Genomic DNA, 19,984 nt, shown 5'->3' with positions numbered 1-19,984 from the left:
GTTGTTGCAGTGTGTGTTGCAGCGTGTTGCAGCGTGTCAGTGACGTAGTAGCTGGTGACTTTCTTTTCGTGGTTCGGGCTTTGGGGACACCTTTTCAAATGTATAATAGATAGGGTCCACCATTTCCAATTCATCAAAACATTAAGAGACGTACGAATATACACAACTATAGTCAACAGCAAATAATCATAGAGGAGGTAAAAAGGGAAAAGAAACATATACAGTGAGGGGGAAAAGGGGTGGGTGGGGGATTCAGATTTTACAGGGGCCAGTTTCGAATTGCCCTTTGAGAGCAGTTTTGAAGGAGTCAAGCTGGATTTGCATGTCTTAATGACTGTTGGTAGGGCGTTCCACATTTTGGTGGCATAGGAGCGGAATTAATTTAGACCCTTGTTTGTGCCGAATCTGGGTTGCACATGGTTTGTTGCACTCCCACCGGAAAGATTTGACTCCATGATGGAACCTAGGTATAGGTCATTTCATCTTTTCGTGTTCTTCATGTTCAGTTCATTTTCAGTTCTTCATGACCCAAACATCCAGTAAGGGCGAAATCCATTTGACATTTGACAAACATCTCCTGAGATCGATTCGGTATGGGACCTTATATTATTTATCATCTTATTGTCTCCACCAGGCCGAAGGCATGGGGAGAGAGTATGTTTTGCACTCCGTCCGTGTGTGTGTGTGTCCGTCCTTCCGTCCGTCTGTTACCAGCTAATCTCCAGCACCGTTAACCCGGTCGATGCCAAACTTTGCACACACACTCCCTGGATGCCAACGATGAACCTCTGCCCCGCATTTTCCAGAACGGCCTGTTATAGCGCCACCATGAGGCAGCTTTTCAAATTTTTTACCTAAAACTGCACCGATCTGCGTGAAACGTTGCATGCACACTCCCTAGAGGCCAAGGACAAACCTTTGACCTGCATTTTCCGCATCTGCCTTTTATAGCGCCACCAGGAGGCCGACTTTTGGAAAACACATTGTTTGATATTACTCCTCCAGATTCTGTCCAAAAATCTCACAAATCGTTACACAGTATCTCTATGGTCATGTGCTCAAGTCGGATCTGTCCGATATTTCATATTCCATCCTAATTGGCTATAATTGGCTTTCACAGTTTGCAAGATTGCCCCGTTTTGAACAAAAGCCTCAAATCATGAACGCAGCATGCAATTTACGTGAAATCTTTCACACATTTTCTTACTAGGCTGAGGAATATATCCCACCCTTTTCACATTGGCCTGTTATAGCGCCACCAACAGGTTGATTTTTGCAAAACACATTTTTGGAACAAAATGCCTCAAATCATCCAATTGCCATCAAAGGCAAACATGTTTATTACTCCTAAACATTTTGCCAAACATTTCACACAGTCCTATCCTCCTGGTGGAGACCTGTGCCCAGATGGGCACTTTTTCTAGTTTATCTGTGTTTTTACAAGATGTCATGTCAGTAGTATTTCTAATACCTGCCCAATAGCCCACATCTTGGCTGCTGATGTGGGGATAGGTTAGCCTGCTATTTCAGTAGACTATTATAGTTGATTGTTTAATAATGTTGAGTTTTAAAGTCTAATATAAATATAAATCAATATAATTAAATATTGTGCCCATTTAAAGAACCACTCGGATTCACAATCAGAACTCTTTATGTTGTTATGCTCATTTGGAAAACAAAATTCTACTTCAAAAGTTGTGGATAGCATAAACAATAAGTTGAAGGGAAACTTCAACTTATTGCTTCAACTTATTGCCGGCCTTGCCACACACGCCTGCGCCGCAAGGCTGTGGCAGGCGTAAAGAGTGTCCCTTATTTCAAGATCTCAAAGGTGGCAACCCTAGCTCAGACTTTACTTACGATGTTCACTATAGTTCATTCTAGTATTTTCTACAGTAATAACTTCTTGAGGCATAACATATTTTGTACTCATTTTATTTAGCTATTTTCTAACACATCATTTACATGGATTTTTCTAAATATACAGAAATTGGTCAATGTATCTGGAAAATATATTTTGTGCCCAAAGAGCACTTGCAAATCGAAACTGGCCCCTGTAAAAAAAACAGGTTCCTCCTTTAAAACATGTTTAATAATAGTCCCTTTGTTTAAACATACACAACACATATGGACACCACAGCTAAACCAAAAGTATACAAATATATACTGCATATAGCACTCTGAGGTGTGTTTAACACAATACAATTTTAACAGCAGAGCTCTGCTGAAAAGTAAGTCAATCCTTTTCCACACATCCGTTGTATAATGAAGAATTCCTGAAACTAAATAGAATCCAACGCCTATGTAAATCATGCCTACAGTACTATATGAGACTATTTGCAGTTTGCAACCAGAGCCATAGGGAGTGTGGGGCCATGTTGTGTTATGAGGTCCTTCTGAATGGTCATAAACCACTGATGAGGCATTCAAGATCAAAGTTGTAACTGATAAGGCACTTAAAGCACAGTGCTGTTCCTTAGCCTGGCTTGAGCAAGACAACCCTCTCATCAGCTGCATTTCAAGTAGTTCTAGTGATTTTTGACAGCTGGAGAAAATGGACAAACTTTATGCCTGCCTCACAGTGTCACATCCAGTTTCAAATTACGTGACTGCCCAAGACTATGGCTTCATAGTAAAGCCACATAATGCCTGACTAATTCCTATACAGTTCCCATAGCATAGTACTATGATGCCCTTAAATCATTCACATTATATTTCAAAATATAAATAAAACATCCCTAGTAAAGTCCCTTTTTACCACCACTGATTCAATTGTAATTGGTTAAAATAATGTGATCAAAACAGCGAGAACCTCTAAGAAGTATTTCATAGCAACTTAATGTGCTCTTAGTTCAATCATACATTTTCAGTTATTAGTAGAGTTGACATGATTCACATGACATGACAAATGGAATGGAAAACCAGTGGGCACAGGCGTCTGTAGGCCTAAGATATCCTGTACTGCTCATATTGAAACTTTTAATATGAAAGTCAATAGCCAACATCCCTTTGCTGAGGATATTCAAGCATTACTTGTTGCTTCAAGTATGGCATCCTTAGCCACTTATTGCCCTTATGGTTCATTGTCTTGCCATGTCTTTATATTCCTTCTTTTTATTTACAATAGTGTTGTGCCTGAGCTGTTTTTCTTAAAAAAAAAATCATCCTTAATAAGCATTTACCTGAAATTCAACCTCTTATCCAGAATATAGTGAGCAAATCAACACACTCAATAATTCCATAGTCAACCAACTGAAGTTGTCAGGCTACATCTGCTGTAGACCGTATGACTACATACTAATATTCTATTAGTATAGTCCCTTAAGGTGCAGAGGTGAGATGAATGAATGCATATCCTGATGCTTCTTCATTGTCGTGAAGCTGTAATCATTGTCATCATCTGACATATCTAGATTTCAGAGTCTGTTCTCAGCTGTTGGTCCATGTATACCAGTCTGTATATCTAATAATCTGCCCAGCAACATCCTGAGAGGTTACACTTTTTCCAGTTAAACAACACTCAAGATTTTACTGTGAGTGTGTACCTTTCTCTCTGTTCACCCCAAGCTTTGACACATTACAGACACACCTGTTTGTGATTCACTTTCAGTGGGTGGCTTGCAGATCTAAGTTGGTTAGAGAAACCACTTCCTTGTGCACCTGGAGCACTTCCTTGTTCCAGTTTTGGTACTTCTCGTTTCCACATAAATAAATCACATCCATCTGAAATTGTAGCAGTCAAGTGTTACAAATGCCTGAATGCCATTCAGGCAATGACATTTGTAACAGGAATGTCTATTCTAGTGTGTTGTGCTAGCACATTGGTCTATACACCATGTAAACTAGCAGTGAAAGCATGCAGTACAATCAAAACCACATGACTTCATGAGTGTTATGCCACAGAGGCACAGGATTGGCTAAGCTTCAGCACCAAAGTTGTTCCATGAATTAACCCTACGTTTGTTTTGATTTTGTTAGAATCAAGCTCTATACTCTATCACTCTATACTCATATCCATATCATAGCAACAATATCAAAAGTGCAGGGCAGCCATATTTAGTGTGCCAGCCAAGCAAAGGATGCAGGATCCCTCACTGTCTAGTGTAGCATGAGGTTTTCTGGGTAAAGGCTGTGTTGTCGGTTTGTGATAGGGTCAGGAGGTTTCAGTTGATTCTGCCTCCTTCATCAGAGGAGCTGGACCCTGAATTCTCCTCACTCTCAGTATGTCCTGAAACCCTGGGCTGACCACCTGGACACAAACATAAGTAATAAGAAAGGTATGATGATATCAAAACACATGCACACAATCCAGAGAGATGGAACACGTGGTACCGAAGAACGAGAAGTTTGAGATATTAATAATATGTACACACAGTCAAACACCAACATTGTGACTGCTGTACTGAAGTAAACTCACGTAGTCTGATCTTGATTGGCCAAATGAAGATGGTGCAGAGAGAAAATACTGCGGCGACAGCCACGCCCCCCGTCACTCCTACCATGACGTAATGATAGTACCACACACAGTCTGGACAGCACACCTGTGTACTAGACAGCAGAAGGTTATTGTAAACATTGCGCGTGCGTGCGTGCGTGCGTGCGTGCGTGCGTGCGTGAGTGCGTGCGTGCGTGCGTGCGTGCGTGCGTGCGTAGATACTGACTGGCAGGGATGTAAGGCCTGGATGATCATCACAGCTACTCCATTAGCAACCTTATCTGTGAAACTCATCGCTCCGTAGACAAAGGCCCCACTTTGCTGGATGGCAAGACAGAAACCAAAGCACAAATAGAGAATTATACATTATAGAATGTCAACTTTTCATAGAATGTCAACTTTTCTAGGCTTTGCGTTGATATCAGCAAAGATATCGAAGATCAAACGAAAACTCAAGCCCAGCGATGTTAATCAAACTTCTAGCATACATTAGTATGCAATTGAATTAATAGAGGCTATGCACATGCATAAAGTGAGTGGCAAAGTAGGTGGCAAAGTGAATTTAACGTTGTTCAATGAAATCAGATAGGACTTTTCTGTTTGGATGTATGTGCTAAGGCCAGAATGCAGCTTTTTGCCGCATAACTTCCGGTATGATGATGTCATGCACATACCCTCTATTCTGACGCGTGCATGGCATATTATAAGTCCTCTGATGCCTTGTAACACCACTGTGTAGAACCAATGGTAAGATATGTTTACCAAATGATCTCTTCATGTTCAGAGCATGATGTAGCTGTATAATGCACTTCTTATGACAACAAAGGATCATCTAGATAACACAAGATGATATGGAAAAATACAAACGTGCATTAGGGCATTCACTTTTTTACTAGTTGACTAGTTTACTAGTCGACTAGTCGACTAGTTGTTTAACTACCTATTATGTAAAAAATAAAAAAAAATATATATATTTTTTTTGGGAAATAAATATTTGTACATGGTGACTATAACTATAATCTACCTGATCTTGAGGCCTACCAAATCGGGAAAAAAAATAAAAATAAAAATAAACTTTTTTTTCTTATCAACTAGTCAACTAGTACCAACAAGGTCGACTAGTGGATTTACTAGTTGCTTAATGCCCTAACGTGCATATACCACACAGATGCTCTTTAAAAAGAATATGCTACACCGTCCATATCTACTATAACGGACTAATGTTTGGAATGTAAAACATGACATGTAGAGCCAATAGTTTCATCATATTAATGTTCAGGGGGTGGCCCCCGGTGACCACCCCACATCAGGGCCTACTCATGTCTTGTTACACCGCTGGGTTTGAGGCATATAAGTCTGCCCCCGAGCAGATGGTCTATGCCGGTTTGTGTATCCTTTACGTGCACTTCCAACATACAAGTTCCCCTCCCATCCTAGACACACACACCATACCAACATACCGTCTGATCAGCGATGAGGTCAGCTGTCATGGCCAATGACATAACTAAGATGATGGCTGACCCCGCCCCCAGTAAGACAGCGGCCCCATACACCTGCAGGCCCATCTTGTCCTCTACCAACACCCAGTAGGAGAAGGCTAGGATCAACACCAATCCCACAAAGTAGGTCATCTAAACCAGACAAAACACCACAAAAAAACAATATTAATAGCATTTTATTTCCTTATTTTGTCCTTTTAAGATTTTGTCATTTTACACAGGAGCGTAATAGCCATATAAACTTAAGCACCTTTCCAATATACTGTATTTTTTCCTCTTATTTATTATTAAATACTCACACATTTTCCAATGAGTTTACTGACAGGTTTCATGATGAAGGAGGAAACAAAGCCACTGAGGTACATCACCAATGGAATAGTTGCAATGAACTTCTGTTGGAAGAAAGAGACAAAGGGAGAGAGCCATTAGACAGAACATACACATGTAGCATGTTGAACACCAACAAATTATTCAATATCACTATCTCAAACTGTTTGTGTGTAGGTTAGTCCCAGTGTGTTGATGAGTTACATAGTGTGTAGGTTACCTTGGGTAGTCCCAGTGTGTTGATGAGATACATTGCGATATAGGTCTGGGACAGGTTGACTATTAGTCTAGTAGACATGTAGAGACACGCCACCTACGGAGACAGAGTTTCATGGATTAATCTGTCCAAATGTTTTGTTTTATTGAAAAACACAAACGCTTTCAAAATGTGCCATAAAGACAATGTGACATCACAAACATGCCAGATCATATGGACATAATACTCATAACAGGAGCTATATTCACTGTTAGATAAATTCTGATATGTTGTTTACACGTCATGTCAAGTTGGCCATCATATTCTGTTGTTCAACAGATAGAACTTTGGCCCAGACCGAGTTCCATATAGGTCATATTTTGTCATCTTGCCCTTTTATCATCATTTTACTCATAGCCTACTGCCTGTATTATTTTATCATATTTATATTATGGATTTCCTGACACCACATTCAGATTTAATATCTTATATCTTGTTGACTCCTTATTCGGTCTCCATACTGTCTGTCCCCAGTCAAGTTAACTCGCATACTGAGAGGCCTATTTTGATTTGAGACTACATGTATTTGACCTTGATGCCCAGTGAGAAAGTAGATAGCCGGGCATTTCTCTGTTAAGAGTTCACAGTACAGGGAAAGTTATCAACAGGTTGCCTGGCAACGCCAGCGTCCACGCTCTCCCGGCTTGAGGCGACATCAATGATACCAGTCTCATCATCCATGTGCTGGTCCAATGAGTGCTCGACAACCAGCACCACCGTGGGATATTGCGGATAACATTTTATCAAGAACTGACGTCAGATGCACTATTAATACCAGTAACATACTGTGAAGAGTTAGGTCAGTTCGGATCCATATTGGAACAATTGAATACTCTATTCAATTATATATTATTATTATCTGAACCATGTAGCACATTCTCTATGTAAATTGACTTTTTTACCTACTAAAAATTACAGTTAAAACCTTAAAGTCCTCTCAGAACTTTATTTTGTCTGTCTCCAAATTAATTTTTTAAGGTCTTTCTACTTTTTACGGTACAGTGACTGTCAATCAGATTTAAAGGGCTATTCACTCATTTTTAAGGTAAATACAGCACGGTATTTGGTCTCCCTGCTGGGTTATTGAAGGTATATATTTACAGTCCTTTCTAATTAGCATTACAAAATAGATATAATTTATTTTTATCTATTAATTGATCCTTGGGTCGCCGGATTTTTATTTCCATTATTCACCATTGCAAATAAAAGGATGTCTGTCATCTTATCCATTATGACATTCTTTCACTGAGTATTTAGAAAAGTGTGTGTTATTATCATTAATATTATTGTTATGGAATAAATAAATGTTGGAATAAATAGATGTTTCAAAGACTGCTGTTTTTCGCTGTGAGCACTTTCACTTCTCATGCCTTTGCACTGACCAAATGGACACCTTTTTGATTGGCATTGCAATTTTTTATGACAGTGTAAGAGGCAAATTATAGATGGGTCTAAAAAAAATCACCAGAATTACCCTTTGGTGGTGCTGGACCCTACCTGGTAGAATGCAGGCTGTTTGAGCCAACATTTCCACTGAAGAAGAGATGACTGTATTGGAGGAGGCTGGGAGCGAGGAAGGAGAGGCTTCCGCTCTCCCTCTCCCTCCTCCTCCACCTCTGTTCTCCTCCCCTCCTCTCCTCCTCCTGCTGCGAGAGCGGTTTCTTTTGTTCCCAGGTGGAAGACGAGAGAGAAGAGAGATCCAATACCCAACACAATCAGCGCCAGGTTCTACAGAACAGAAAGTCTAGTTAGTTTACATTTGTACACAAATAAAGAGATGAGTCCAACCAAACTTCAGCTGCTCTTGAGAGTGAATATGCAATAGAGGTGGTTGGTTTCAATGTGTGAACATGAACAATAACATAATAATAATATGAACTAGTTTGTAACTGGAATGACAAACTATCAGAGAAAAAGCTGTTTGGCGTAAACAGCACCCATGTTGGCATGGGTGTCACACATCTCCTAGCAACAACAGCATGTTGAAACTAAGTTCCACAGTGACAACGATCTTAATAACAGTTAACTAACAAAAGCTGGTCCCACCGCTCACCCTGAAGACAGGGATGTCTTGTGGTCCGAGGGCGTCGCCGACGGATGGGTCATCCTTTCCAGCCTGGACGTGGAAGAGCAGGTAGGCTATAGCATATACCGCAATGTTGGCCACCACTGTGAAGGCATATCTGCAGCACAGACACACACACACACAACAGACACGTTACAAATGTAACTACAACACATTAGATCAACGTAGCCACACACACACACACACACACACACACACACACACACACACACACACACACACACACACACACACACACACACACACACACACACACACACACACACACACACACACACACACACACACACACACACACACACACACACACACACACAATTAGGGTATACCTGTAAGCAGTGAGCTCTACTTTAGCGTGTTTACAGGTGACCAGCTCTGGTATGAGAGACAGGTGTGAGATCTGAGTAGCAGCCCAGCCAAACTGGAATATGATGATGAATGGAATGAAGTAGATTGCTCTGACACTCTGAGGGGTCAGAGAGCTACAGCCAACACACTGGTTGAAGACGAAGGCAAAGGAAAGTATCACGCTCACCGTCCCTGAATTGGAAACACACACACACACACACACACACATACAAACATGTGTGCGTGTAAATAGACAAAAAATAAGTAATTATTTTGGTTGAAAATGCATTCAAATGTCAGCAGAAGCATTGCATGTTCAGCTTCCTCTCTCTAGTTTACATTCTCAATATAAAATAAAGCTAAAAAAAGAATTGGCTAAAATGTATATCAGAATCAGTGTCTCGTCCAAAAATACCACACACACACACACACACACACACACACACACACACACACACACACACACACACACACACACACACACACACACACACACACACACACACACACACACACACACACACACACACACACACACACACACACACACACACTTCAAGGTACTCAAAGTTGCTTTATACAACAAAATAATAAAAACAGCTTTTGAACGTTTCGAAGGTGGGGGCAGCTCTGATGTGAGCTGGGAGTGAGTTCCACAGTGAGGGGGCAGCCACTGCGAAGGCCTTCTTGTTCATGGCAGTGTACAGTATGTAATGATACTGTTATAACTTATACAGTATGTGCAATGATCAGTGTTGGTGTAACGCCGTTAAAAATAACGGCGTTATATAACAAGACTACTTTTTAGGTAACGGAGTAACCTAACGAGTTAGTTTGCAAATAAAGTAATCGGTTACCTTTTCCAAAAACAACGCTGTTACTAGTTACATTTAAGACCTATATTTCCCTTTCTGTTGCCAGTTGCCACAAAGGAAAAATAATCCATCTGACACATTTTGTGCTGTTTCCTGAATGAATGAGCTCTCTGAGCCTCTCTCTCTGTGTCAAGGAGAAGTGACAGGCATGCACCGTGTCGCAGCTTGTTACACATTATGCTTTGCAATCTGTGGTGATTGCATAATTATTCTAATGTACAGGATTCAATAGGTCACCACTTTTGGTGTGACACAGCAGACACACAGCTCTTGTTTACATTCCATTGTCAACACGTGTGCTGACAAAAATTGACAAAGATTGGGAGAAGACGGATACTTTATCCTTTAGTAAGGCTGTGGAAGTATTCATTCTCACTGGTAGGCTGCAGTTTTTTTCTTCCCTTTTTTATCTCGAGGTGCATGGGTTTAAATGTCGTTAACGCAGAAATAACGCAAAAATAATCCAATGAGTTACTTTTCTCAGAAGGTAATCTTGTAAAGTAATGGGATTATTTTTATAGCACAAATCCAGTAACCTAACGACGTTACTTTAGAAAGTAACAATGCCCAACACTGGCAATAATAGATGTTTAACTATGGCATATAGATGTGTCATGTCATGTGTTACTTTGCATGACTCAACTCTTGTAAAAATAAATAAATAAACAAACAAAACAAAACAAATAAATACCAGATAACCACTGACCAAATTACAGAACAATGGCAAATACTTTTACTAAAACTACTGCATGCATATAGTTAAAGACAATGTCATGGTCACTGTCATGGACTTCTAGGGCTTTAAAAACAGAAAAGCCTTGGATTAAATGCATCTTGTCATTTATGACATGACAGACTCATTCACTAACGTGTGCCTCTTGTTAATGTTAATGAATTGAACATACACATGATGGATTGTCTAGTCAGTCAAGAAAGACATCAATCAGACTTACCCACTAGGTGCCATGTCTTCCTCTTGCCGTAATTTCCACAGCCTGGGGTATTGTCTGACTCATATCCAATGAGAGGGGTGCAGATGCCATCAGCTATTTGGCCAACTAGTAACAGCACACCTGCACCACAGAGAGACATTTCCAAATTAAAACAATTCATGTATATCTTACATGTTTAATCATCCATACACATGAAAGTACAATTATCTGCCTGACAATGAATAGTGTATGACTCCCTCTTGTACAGGAACGCAGGTAGAAATTGTTGGATGGAGAGCTATAGCAGCATGTTAGTGTAAGCCACACAGTCTGTTACTATTTTAGTACAATGCATATTGAGTTTTGGGACAAACACACACTATATGGGGTGATTGGTGAATAAAATGCAATGTTTCCCTAGGTGAAGGACTATAAATAACATTATACATTTGCTGTAGGGTGGACAAGAACTGCTACAGTAAGTGTCTAAGCAGGGAACTCCCCCTTTCATTGATGTGTTGACCAGGTTGCGCCTAAACCCTAAACTTTATCTTCACAAAAACTATGCCTAAACCTAACCTCAAACCCACAGGAAGAGAGAGCATCCGGTCTAAGCAGAAGTACAGTGCCCTAAATCCCAAAGGAAGTTAATGCTGTGCAGATCCGTTTACATTCCCAGGTCAGTGACTGAGGTCACACTTTCAGCTGTAAAAGAAAGATTCATGCTTTTAGTGAACAACACAGCCTCTAGGGGCTGCTAGTGGGAATACTGGACAACTCACCCCGGTGAGTTGTCTTCACTTTCTGACATGTCGGGGTGAGTTGTCTGTACTTTCCGCTGGGGCGAGTTGGGCGAGAAAGTACGGACAGCTCACCCCGAAAGTCCAGACAACTCACCCCGGTGAGTTGTCTTCACTTTCTGACATTGCGGGGTGAGTTGTCTGTACTTTCCGTGGCACCCATTACAGTAGGCCTAATGCAATTTCGGATCTAACTATCGGTTCCTACAGACGTGCGCAGTCACAGCTAATTATTTATTTATTTAACAGTAAAATCCGGTGAAACACTTGTAAGTAAGGAGTAGAGCGTCTCTCTCTCTATGCAGCATTGAGGGGGAGGGGGTCGTTTGTGGATAATGTTTGCGCTTCAAAGGCAGAGTCTCACGGCTGTACAAAGTTGCTAATTAGACTGCACTCCCAACGGACGCATGATCAATCAGTCACAGTTCTAATAGGCCTACTTATACTGACTGAATTACATCTGAATAGCAAAGCAATATTGACCCCCCCCCCCCCCCCCCCCCCCCCCCAACAACGATGATGATATGGCTACTGCTAGTTATACATTTAGTACAGTGGGAAGAGGGGGGTATCATGCACCCCCCGGAAATATACTTCTAATCAGTGTTTTCTTATTGGAAAAAATGTGCTGAAAATGATGAGCTATGATAAAAAGTTGTCAAAATGTCCCACCTACCTCAAAACCCCCTTTTTGGTATATGGCTCTGGCGAAATTGTGTAAAGGCAAATATGAATTCACTAAAATTACATAAATAGACATGGAAGTCTGAAATGTGTCATGGAGTATCCTGACACATAGGGGTAAGTAGATGAATAGGATTTGGGGGGTTGCTACCATTATAGTTTAAATATGACCTACATTATCCCCAGAAAAACTAAAAAAGATGCTGTCCGCTTGACTAATAATAACAAAGATGGTTATTTTCCAACACATTATGGTGATAATCACTGCCTCACTTGTATATAGAAAACTTCCCATATCCCTAAGCTTCAATTTGAGCCCGAGATAACCTTTCTATCTTGAAAATTACTCTTTCTGTAGCCAAAACTCTGAATTATACCTCAAATCGGTGAAAATTGTATATTCAGTCAGTATCAGCTATACATTTGGAATAAATTAATGAATGACTGAGTTTGAACTGACTCCACATCATGGAATATTTCTTACTTGAATAAGCTATGTTAAAAAGTTCTACAAGTTCTACAATTTCTATGCAAATGAGTGCTTCCATTATCAAAATAATCGATTTTCACTATAGCTCAGACAATACTGCACTTAAAATGTCTAGACCTATGTTTTGAGGGTCGAGGATCTCAGTGAAACTATTCTTAAAGTGACCACATGTGCCCGCGGCATGCTGGTGTGAAAATCAGTGCCGATGAAATCAATTCCTCTATCTCGTCGGCTTCTTGTCCATGCTTTCCAGTGTCAAGGAGATCAAGCAGTGAGGTTGGACTGCACCACAGGACACACTGGATTCAAAAACGATTTGGTTTTCAACCATCCCTGTCCTTCATCATAGGGTTTTGGTTTTTCCACCATAGCTTCATCAGCTCGCTTGTATAAGGCAACGGTGGCTCTCTTCAGAGCAGAGTAGCATGTACAGTGGTGAGCACTCCAAAGTGTCACAAGGCGAGCAAGGTCAACTTTGTCATCTGCCCCCAACACTCTTTCACTGAAGACTCACAATTTAAATAGCATATATTCTGAGCCTAGCCAAGCCATATGGCCCATAGGGCAGGAGCCTAACAAGTACACTCCCTGGCATGACTAGTATGTCGCAAGGACTTACCCCAATCCAACCCTTTGGTATTCCCCGGCTGGGGATCGAACCCCTGACCATCCAGTCTCAGGGCGGACGCTCTAACTACAAGGCCACTGAGCTGTTGATGATATCCAGAGCTTCTTACGGGTGTGTAACTCTAGAGTGTAGAAAATGGAACCAAATTGACCTGTAAGTAAGCCTTGTGTAGCCATGAGGCCCATAGGGCAGAAGCCTATCTCCTGTTTCTGTAGTATGAGGCAGCTTGATGTACAAGTACACCCCCTGGACATGACGCTAGTATGTAGCAGGGATATGTCCGACTTACCGACTGAGTCTTTGGTATGACCCGGCCGGGGATCGAACCCCGAATTCCCAGTCTCAGGGCGAACGCTCTGACTACAAGGCCACTGAGCTGTTGATATCTTACTGGTGTGCAATTCTGAACGTACAAAATGGAACCAAATGGACCCGTAAGGGTTATGGGGGACTGGGGGTCCTTGAAATGTGCCTTGTGCTACACTATAGACCGATTCAGAAACGGGTCGCAGGCAACGTATTTCTCTCCAAAGTTGAACGTTGCCACCACTGTTGAAGCAGCCATACACTACAGGTTCATCCTGATGTTCTGGGCATCTTTGTAAAGTTAGTGTTATTAAAAAGCAGGTAAAAGATTAACGTTTGAGCACTCTATTGGTCACTCTATCCATTCAATGTAGTAGAAGAGCCGACTGTTTACACCGCAGATATGTCGTCTCCGTACACAGGAAATACGTTGCCTGTGACCTTGAGACCCGTTTCTGAATCGGTCTATATGGAACAGATCCTTAATTAGTATAGTTGCAGCAATTCATCTGTCTGCTGTATGGACAGAGTTGCGAGTCTTCAGTATGGTAAATGGTGCATTTATATAGCGCCTTTATCCAAGGCGCTTTACATAGATTGTGCATTACATTCACCCATTCAAACACATTCACACCGATGGCGGCGGAAACCATGCAAGGCACCAACCAGCACATCAGGAGCAATTAGGGGTTCAGTGTCTTGCTCAAGGACACTTCGACACTAACTCTGGGGGAGCCCGGGTTTGAACTGGCAACCTTACGGTTACCATCCGGCCACTCTACCCCTGAGCCACTGCTGCCCCAGTGGACTTCACCCGTGCAAAGTTTCTGCGGACAATGGTGGGGGCAAATGACAAACTCACTTCTTAAATCTAAAGTTGACCTGGCTCGTCTTCCTCCATGCTACTCTGCTCTGAAGAGAACTACCGTGTTGCCTTATACAAGCGAGCTGATGAAGCAATTGTGGAAAAACCAAAACCTTATGAAGGGCAGGGATGGTTGAAAATCGAAGGGTTTTTGAATCCAGTGTGGTCCTGCGATCCAGTCCTACCAACCTTTGATCTCCTTGACTCCTTGTCATTGGAGACCATGGACAAGAAGACGAAGAAGACTCTGACGAGTTCTAACACGATGACTAATTAATGTGACTGTGCATTTTGTTCTTTATGGTGCAGGCTAGTGTATAGGGTGGTCACTGTTGCTTACATTTTTGCCTTTGAGTGTGTATATGATGGAATACTGTTACAGGATTGTGTGACTGTTTGTATTTTGTACTGCATATTGCAGGCCATTCTATAGTGTGTATACTGCCGCCTACTATTGTTCATACTGAGGATGTTTTTTGTGTGTGATGTTATGCTACAGTATATATATTCTAAATTATAAAGCTACCATAAAAACACAGCACCTGTCTAGATACCTTATTTGTAAAGTTATATGCAATATTGGTATCTCTTACTTGGTATAAATGTGACTTTATTGTAATGGCAGCACTGATTTGTACACCAGCATGCCACGGGCACATGTGGTCACTTTAAGAATAGTTTAACTGAGATCCTTGACCATCAAAACATAGGTCTAGACAACGTATTTGTTCATTTAAGTGCAATATTGGCTGAGATATAGTAAACATTGATTGTTTTGATAATGGTGACACTCATTTGCATAAAAATGGTAGATTGGACACTTTGCCAACTTTTTAACATAGCTTATTCAAGTAAGAAATATTCCATAATGTGGAGTCAGTTCAAACTCAGTTATTCATTCATTCATTCCAAATGTTTAGCTGATACTGACTGAATATACAATTTTCACCGATTTGAGGTATAGTTCAGAGTTTTGGCTACAGAAAGAGTAATTTTCAAGATAGAAAGGTTATCTTGGGCTTAAATTGAAGCTTAGGGATATGGGAAGTTTTCTATATACAAGTGAGGCAGTGATTGTCACCATAATGTGTTGGAAAATAACCATCTTTGTTATTATTAGTCAAGCGGACAGCATCTTTTTTAGTTTTTCTGGGGATAATGTAGGTCATATTTAAAACTATAATGGTAGCAACCCCCCAAATCCTATTCTTATACTTACCCCTATGTGTCAGGATACTCCATGACAAATTTCAGACTTCCATGTCTATTTATGTATTTTTAGTGAATTAATATTTGCCTTTACACAATTTCGCCTGAGCCATATACCAAAAAGGGGGTTTTGAGGTAGGTGGGACATTTTGACAACTTTTTATCATAGCTCATCATTTTCAGCACATTTTTTCCAATAAGAAAACACTGATTAGAAGTATATTTCCGGGGGGTGCATGATACCCCCCTCTTCCCACTAGACTAATTAGACCTAGAATGCCTGTGATCATTTAATTAACTTCGTACATTTTCATGTATCATAGGCATAGAACGGTCGCGGTTACTTTCATGTCGGACGTTAACTGGGCGGCCTTAATGTGATAAATGCTCTGTTTGTACTCACCCATTAAATAATTCCAAAGACGTGGAGTGAAATATGGTCCTCTAGTTTTTTATCCATGTGAAGGTTCTGGTACAAAACATGTATTTAGTCAATTATTTCCACTTTTTCAAGAGATGCACACGGACGTCTTTCTCTCCGGGCGAGGGGGGACTGGAATGATCGATGAACTGATTTTAGACGTCATCACCAATTGACAAGGGAAACACAAAAGTTTGGGTCACACAATTGGCAGGTGGTGTGATTAATTACCCAGCACATATCGCAAGGCACCTGCCAATTGTGTGACCCAAACTTTTGTGTTTCCCTTGTCAATTGGTGATGACGTCTAAAATCAGTTCATCGATCATTCCAGTCCCCCCTCGCCCGGAGAGAAAGACGTCCGTGTGCATCTCTTGAAAAAGTGGAAATAATTGACTAAATACACGTTTTGTACCAGAACTTTCACATGGATAAAAAACTAGAGGACCATATTTCACTCCACGTCTTTGGAATTATTTAATGGGTGAGTACAAACAGAGCATTTATCACATTAAGGCCGCCCAGTAAACGTCCGACATGAAAGTAACCGCGACCGTTCTATAGCTCTGTATGTGAAATACTGCATATACTGTATGTAACAACAGAGCCATTCTAGGGCTAGTTATACATTAGCATGTGAGAAATTACAAGTGACCTTATATAACCATTCAGCCACACACACACACACACACACACACTTTAATTCAGGAAGATAAGGTTGAATGAATCTAGATTATATATAGGATAAATGGGATAAATCATTCAGATTATACAAGGAAATGAGTGGAATCAGAGGTTTAAAGACATTTTCAACAATTTAAGATCTCCATTTTGGCAGGAATTTGCTTGGAAGATGGAAACAATGTTGCACATTCATCTAATCATATGGGTAGGCTACTGGGTAGCCTACAAACAATAATGTTTGTATTTGTAAGGTTTATTAAATGTATGAATTTGACCTTGACATACTTAAAGGGGAATAGCACTCATTTTCGACATTTTACTGTGTCATAAATATATTTACATCTGTAGCCTATATTGTGACTGTGCTATCATGCCTTGACTTAATTATACTTATATATTATTGTAGAAATTGTTGTTGTTGTTGTAAAGTTCTGAAAATAGACTACTTCAATATACAATAGGAACTATGTCACCATTAGTTCAGTAAAGTATATAAAAGAGCTCAAAGGCTACATATTCAGTCAGACAACTCACCCCGAAAGTGAAGACAACTCACCCCGAAAGTGGCCGAAAGTGAAGACATCTCACCCCCGAAAGTGAAGACATCTCACCCCTGGTGAGTTGTCCGGACGTTCGGGGTGCTCACCAAAAGTGGCAAAAGGGGTGAGTTGTCTTGTTACCGCTAGTGGGGCTTTAAGACTCTTAAATCTGTTTTTCTAATTATCTGATATGAAATATATTCGGTAAAGTAAAATCAGCCAGACTTCTCTCTCTCTGAGCTTTATGCTGTATGGTACCATCTTACAGAAGGTGTTCAAACCAAGAACTGTTATAATGACAAATTTAGGCTGGAAATCATACAAATCTGCAAGACCGAAATCATTTGTATTTTAGACAAACCTCTCTAAGTCTCTCTATAGCAAAAACATAAGAGTAACTAAAATGAATTGGACATCCAACTTGTACTGCACGATTCTTGCTCAAATTTAGGAATTGAGATTGAGTGGAGTCTGTTTCATTTCTATCCAAAGGCCCTTGAATGATGGAATGTGGTTAAGGATTACTAGCTGTGATTATGGTAAACTCACATATCACACATAGCCTACCATAATTAACTGGCAAAATAATAATAATAATAATAATAATCAGAATTATTTTGCGGACCCCTAGCTCTGGTCCATAGCTCTAATGCATTTCATGAAACGCATTAGAGCTATGGACCAGAGCTAGCGGACAGTGGACCCCCTGGCTATGCGAATGCGACCCCTGGCTTTGGGAACCACAACCACTGGTGTACACTATTGCACAAACGTATTTTACAATGTAAACTTACCCGCATATTCATTCGTTAATCCCAGTACTGAGTGGTAGAATACCAGCAGGTATGTGAACCACATAGAGGCACACAGGTCGTTCAGAAAGTGTCCCACCGCATAGCAGAGCCGTCTGCAGAAGCTCAGGGACCTCTCTGGATCAGACATCGTGTGGTCTGGGTCTCTGGGACAACACTGTCTGTCAGACTGTCACTTGGGACCGACAGACCCTGGTCCAAAATGTCATATGTTAATGACAACACAGAGTAAAATTAGAAGTTTCTGTTCCTTAATTTACATGTTCCTGTATCTGTCGCCTTTAGATCATTTTTTTTTTAATCGTACGATGACTTAACCGGTGTTAAGTGCCATCATGTGTCATGTGTGTCCCTGCGATGTGACAACTGACAAGTCATTCGTCTCGTCTCGTGTGTTAAATTTGATGAGTCAGATCCCTCCTTGAAGTCAGGTGATGATAGAGGAAGAAAAGTCGGGGCCAGCAGGAGCATTTGGAGCAATAACAACAGAAACTGCACTGGTGAAAGTATAAGCACAGTAAATGTGCGTTACATTGTTAGGTCAGTCTTTTTACATCACCTGGAAATCGAACGTAAACGTAACGAAGTGAGGAACGTGTTCATGCTGTCCATTCTGCGTGTTAATGAAAATTGAGGGCAGACTTGCTATTTTCCACAATTTCCCCAGCATCGCCATCGAGTCATCGACCAATGCAAATGCCCGTGAATGACAGTGATGCAGTGCGATGAGAAGTCGTCAACGTCAAAAAGACCCATCATTAACTGATCTGGTCTGTGTCATACATTTTGTTATTTAACGTTAAATAACAGCGGAAACATCATGGGAAACAGATTCTAAAGGAATCTCTCCATCCCATAGCCTGGCTGGAGTGAAGCCATTATTGGCTAGTGGTTGTCAGGCAGCCGGGTGACGCGCATTCACCCCTCCTTTATGTAAAGTGATCCACTTTGTACAGTGGAACTGGATATTGTCTTTGTAGATCATTTGTTAATGTAGTAAAGTTATTTTTAATTGTAGGCTATAATAATTGTGCAAGTTAAGTGACGTTGACGTAGATATAATAAATAATAAAATAAAATCGGGCACCAGTATCCTCCGGCCTATGGGATCTAGAAGATCAAAGATGACGTGGGGAGACGACCCAATAAAAAAGACCAATAACAGTGGCCTGCTGGGTCCCTGCCCTCACGTGACTCCGCCCGGAATGTTCCACATCTGCAATAAAACTATGCAATGGGCGCGTTCGGAAGTAGCGCACTGAGCCCACTGTGCAATGCAAACTAATAGGCGAGTGCGCTCCGGTGCGGTATTTCCGAACGCGCCCATAATCTATAACTATGACTAGAATACTGCCCCGGGTGCCCCCACCTTCGAAACATTCAAAAGCACTCAAAACCCACCTTTTCAGACTTGCTTTTCCTACATCATTTATCCCCCACACACACTTTTTGTTTCTCTACCTTTGGTTTCTAGTTTAGTTCTAGTAAACCATTTGAATCTTTTAACTAGTTTACTTTTCTAATTAAATTGTTTTTATTTTTCTGCTATGTAAAGCGACTTTGAGTATCTTGAAAAGTGCTAAATAAATTGTATGTATTATTAATACTAAGAATAGACCTTATGCAGACCGCGGCCATCTTGCCATTACGTTAATGGCAGGGTGCCTGGCAACTAGCCGCAATTTGCCATTGACAGCCCATACATCCAAACAGAAAAGTCCTATCTGAATGTATTTAACGACACCAACATTGCAGCTGTACGAAAAGCTTGAATTATCTTTCTGCAAA

General features: G+C 40.8%; 1 protein-coding gene across 3 annotated transcripts; it reads right to left on the bottom strand.

Moving 5' to 3' along the window:
- Positions 1-3,363: 3,363 nt before the first annotated feature.
- mfsd12a (major facilitator superfamily domain containing 12a) lies at positions 3,364-18,977 on the bottom strand. 3 transcript variants are annotated; one of them, XM_079488700.1, is made up of 12 exons: positions 18,756-18,977; positions 18,179-18,388; positions 10,780-10,899; positions 8,933-9,143; positions 8,571-8,700; positions 8,015-8,245; positions 6,482-6,574; positions 6,234-6,326; positions 5,896-6,066; positions 4,662-4,756; positions 4,418-4,548; positions 3,364-4,249 (listed from the first exon to the last, which is right to left on the bottom strand). In XM_079488700.1, the coding sequence occupies exons 2-12, from the start codon at positions 18,324-18,326 to the stop codon at positions 4,164-4,166; spliced, it is 1,509 nt and encodes a 502-aa protein (XP_079344826.1). In that variant the 5' UTR covers positions 18,327-18,388; positions 18,756-18,977; the 3' UTR covers positions 3,364-4,163. The 3 variants fall into 3 exon arrangements, 2 of the variants coding, with proteins under 2 accessions (XP_079344826.1, XP_079344825.1); XR_013788383.1 differs by having other exon boundaries at positions 4,418-4,541; positions 18,179-18,977; XM_079488699.1 differs by having other exon boundaries at positions 18,179-18,977.
- Positions 18,978-19,984: the final 1,007 nt, after the last annotated feature.

The sequence above is a fragment of the Electrona antarctica genome (genome assembly GCF_951216825.1).
Source record: "Electrona antarctica genome assembly, chromosome: 19".
NCBI classification, from domain to species: Eukaryota; Metazoa; Chordata; class Actinopteri; order Myctophiformes; family Myctophidae; genus Electrona; species Electrona antarctica.
This window is presented reverse-complemented; position numbering and strand designations above follow the sequence as displayed.

What these genes read in the sequence shown, in the direction of transcription:
- mfsd12a (XM_079488699.1), bottom strand. Translation starts at nt 18,326, where the DNA reads ATGTCTGATCCAGAGAGGTCCCTGAGCTTCTGCAGACGGCTCTGCTAT. An exon ending in AACAGCCTGCATTCTACCAG is followed by an intron (nt 6,575 to 8,014) that starts GTAGGGTCCAGC and finishes CTGTCTCCGTAG; the next exon opens with GTGGCGTGTCTCTACATGTC. An exon ending in GTAAACTCATTGGAAAATGT is followed by an intron (nt 6,067 to 6,233) that starts GTGAGTATTTAA and finishes TGTCTGGTTTAG; the next exon opens with ATGACCTACTTTGTGGGATT.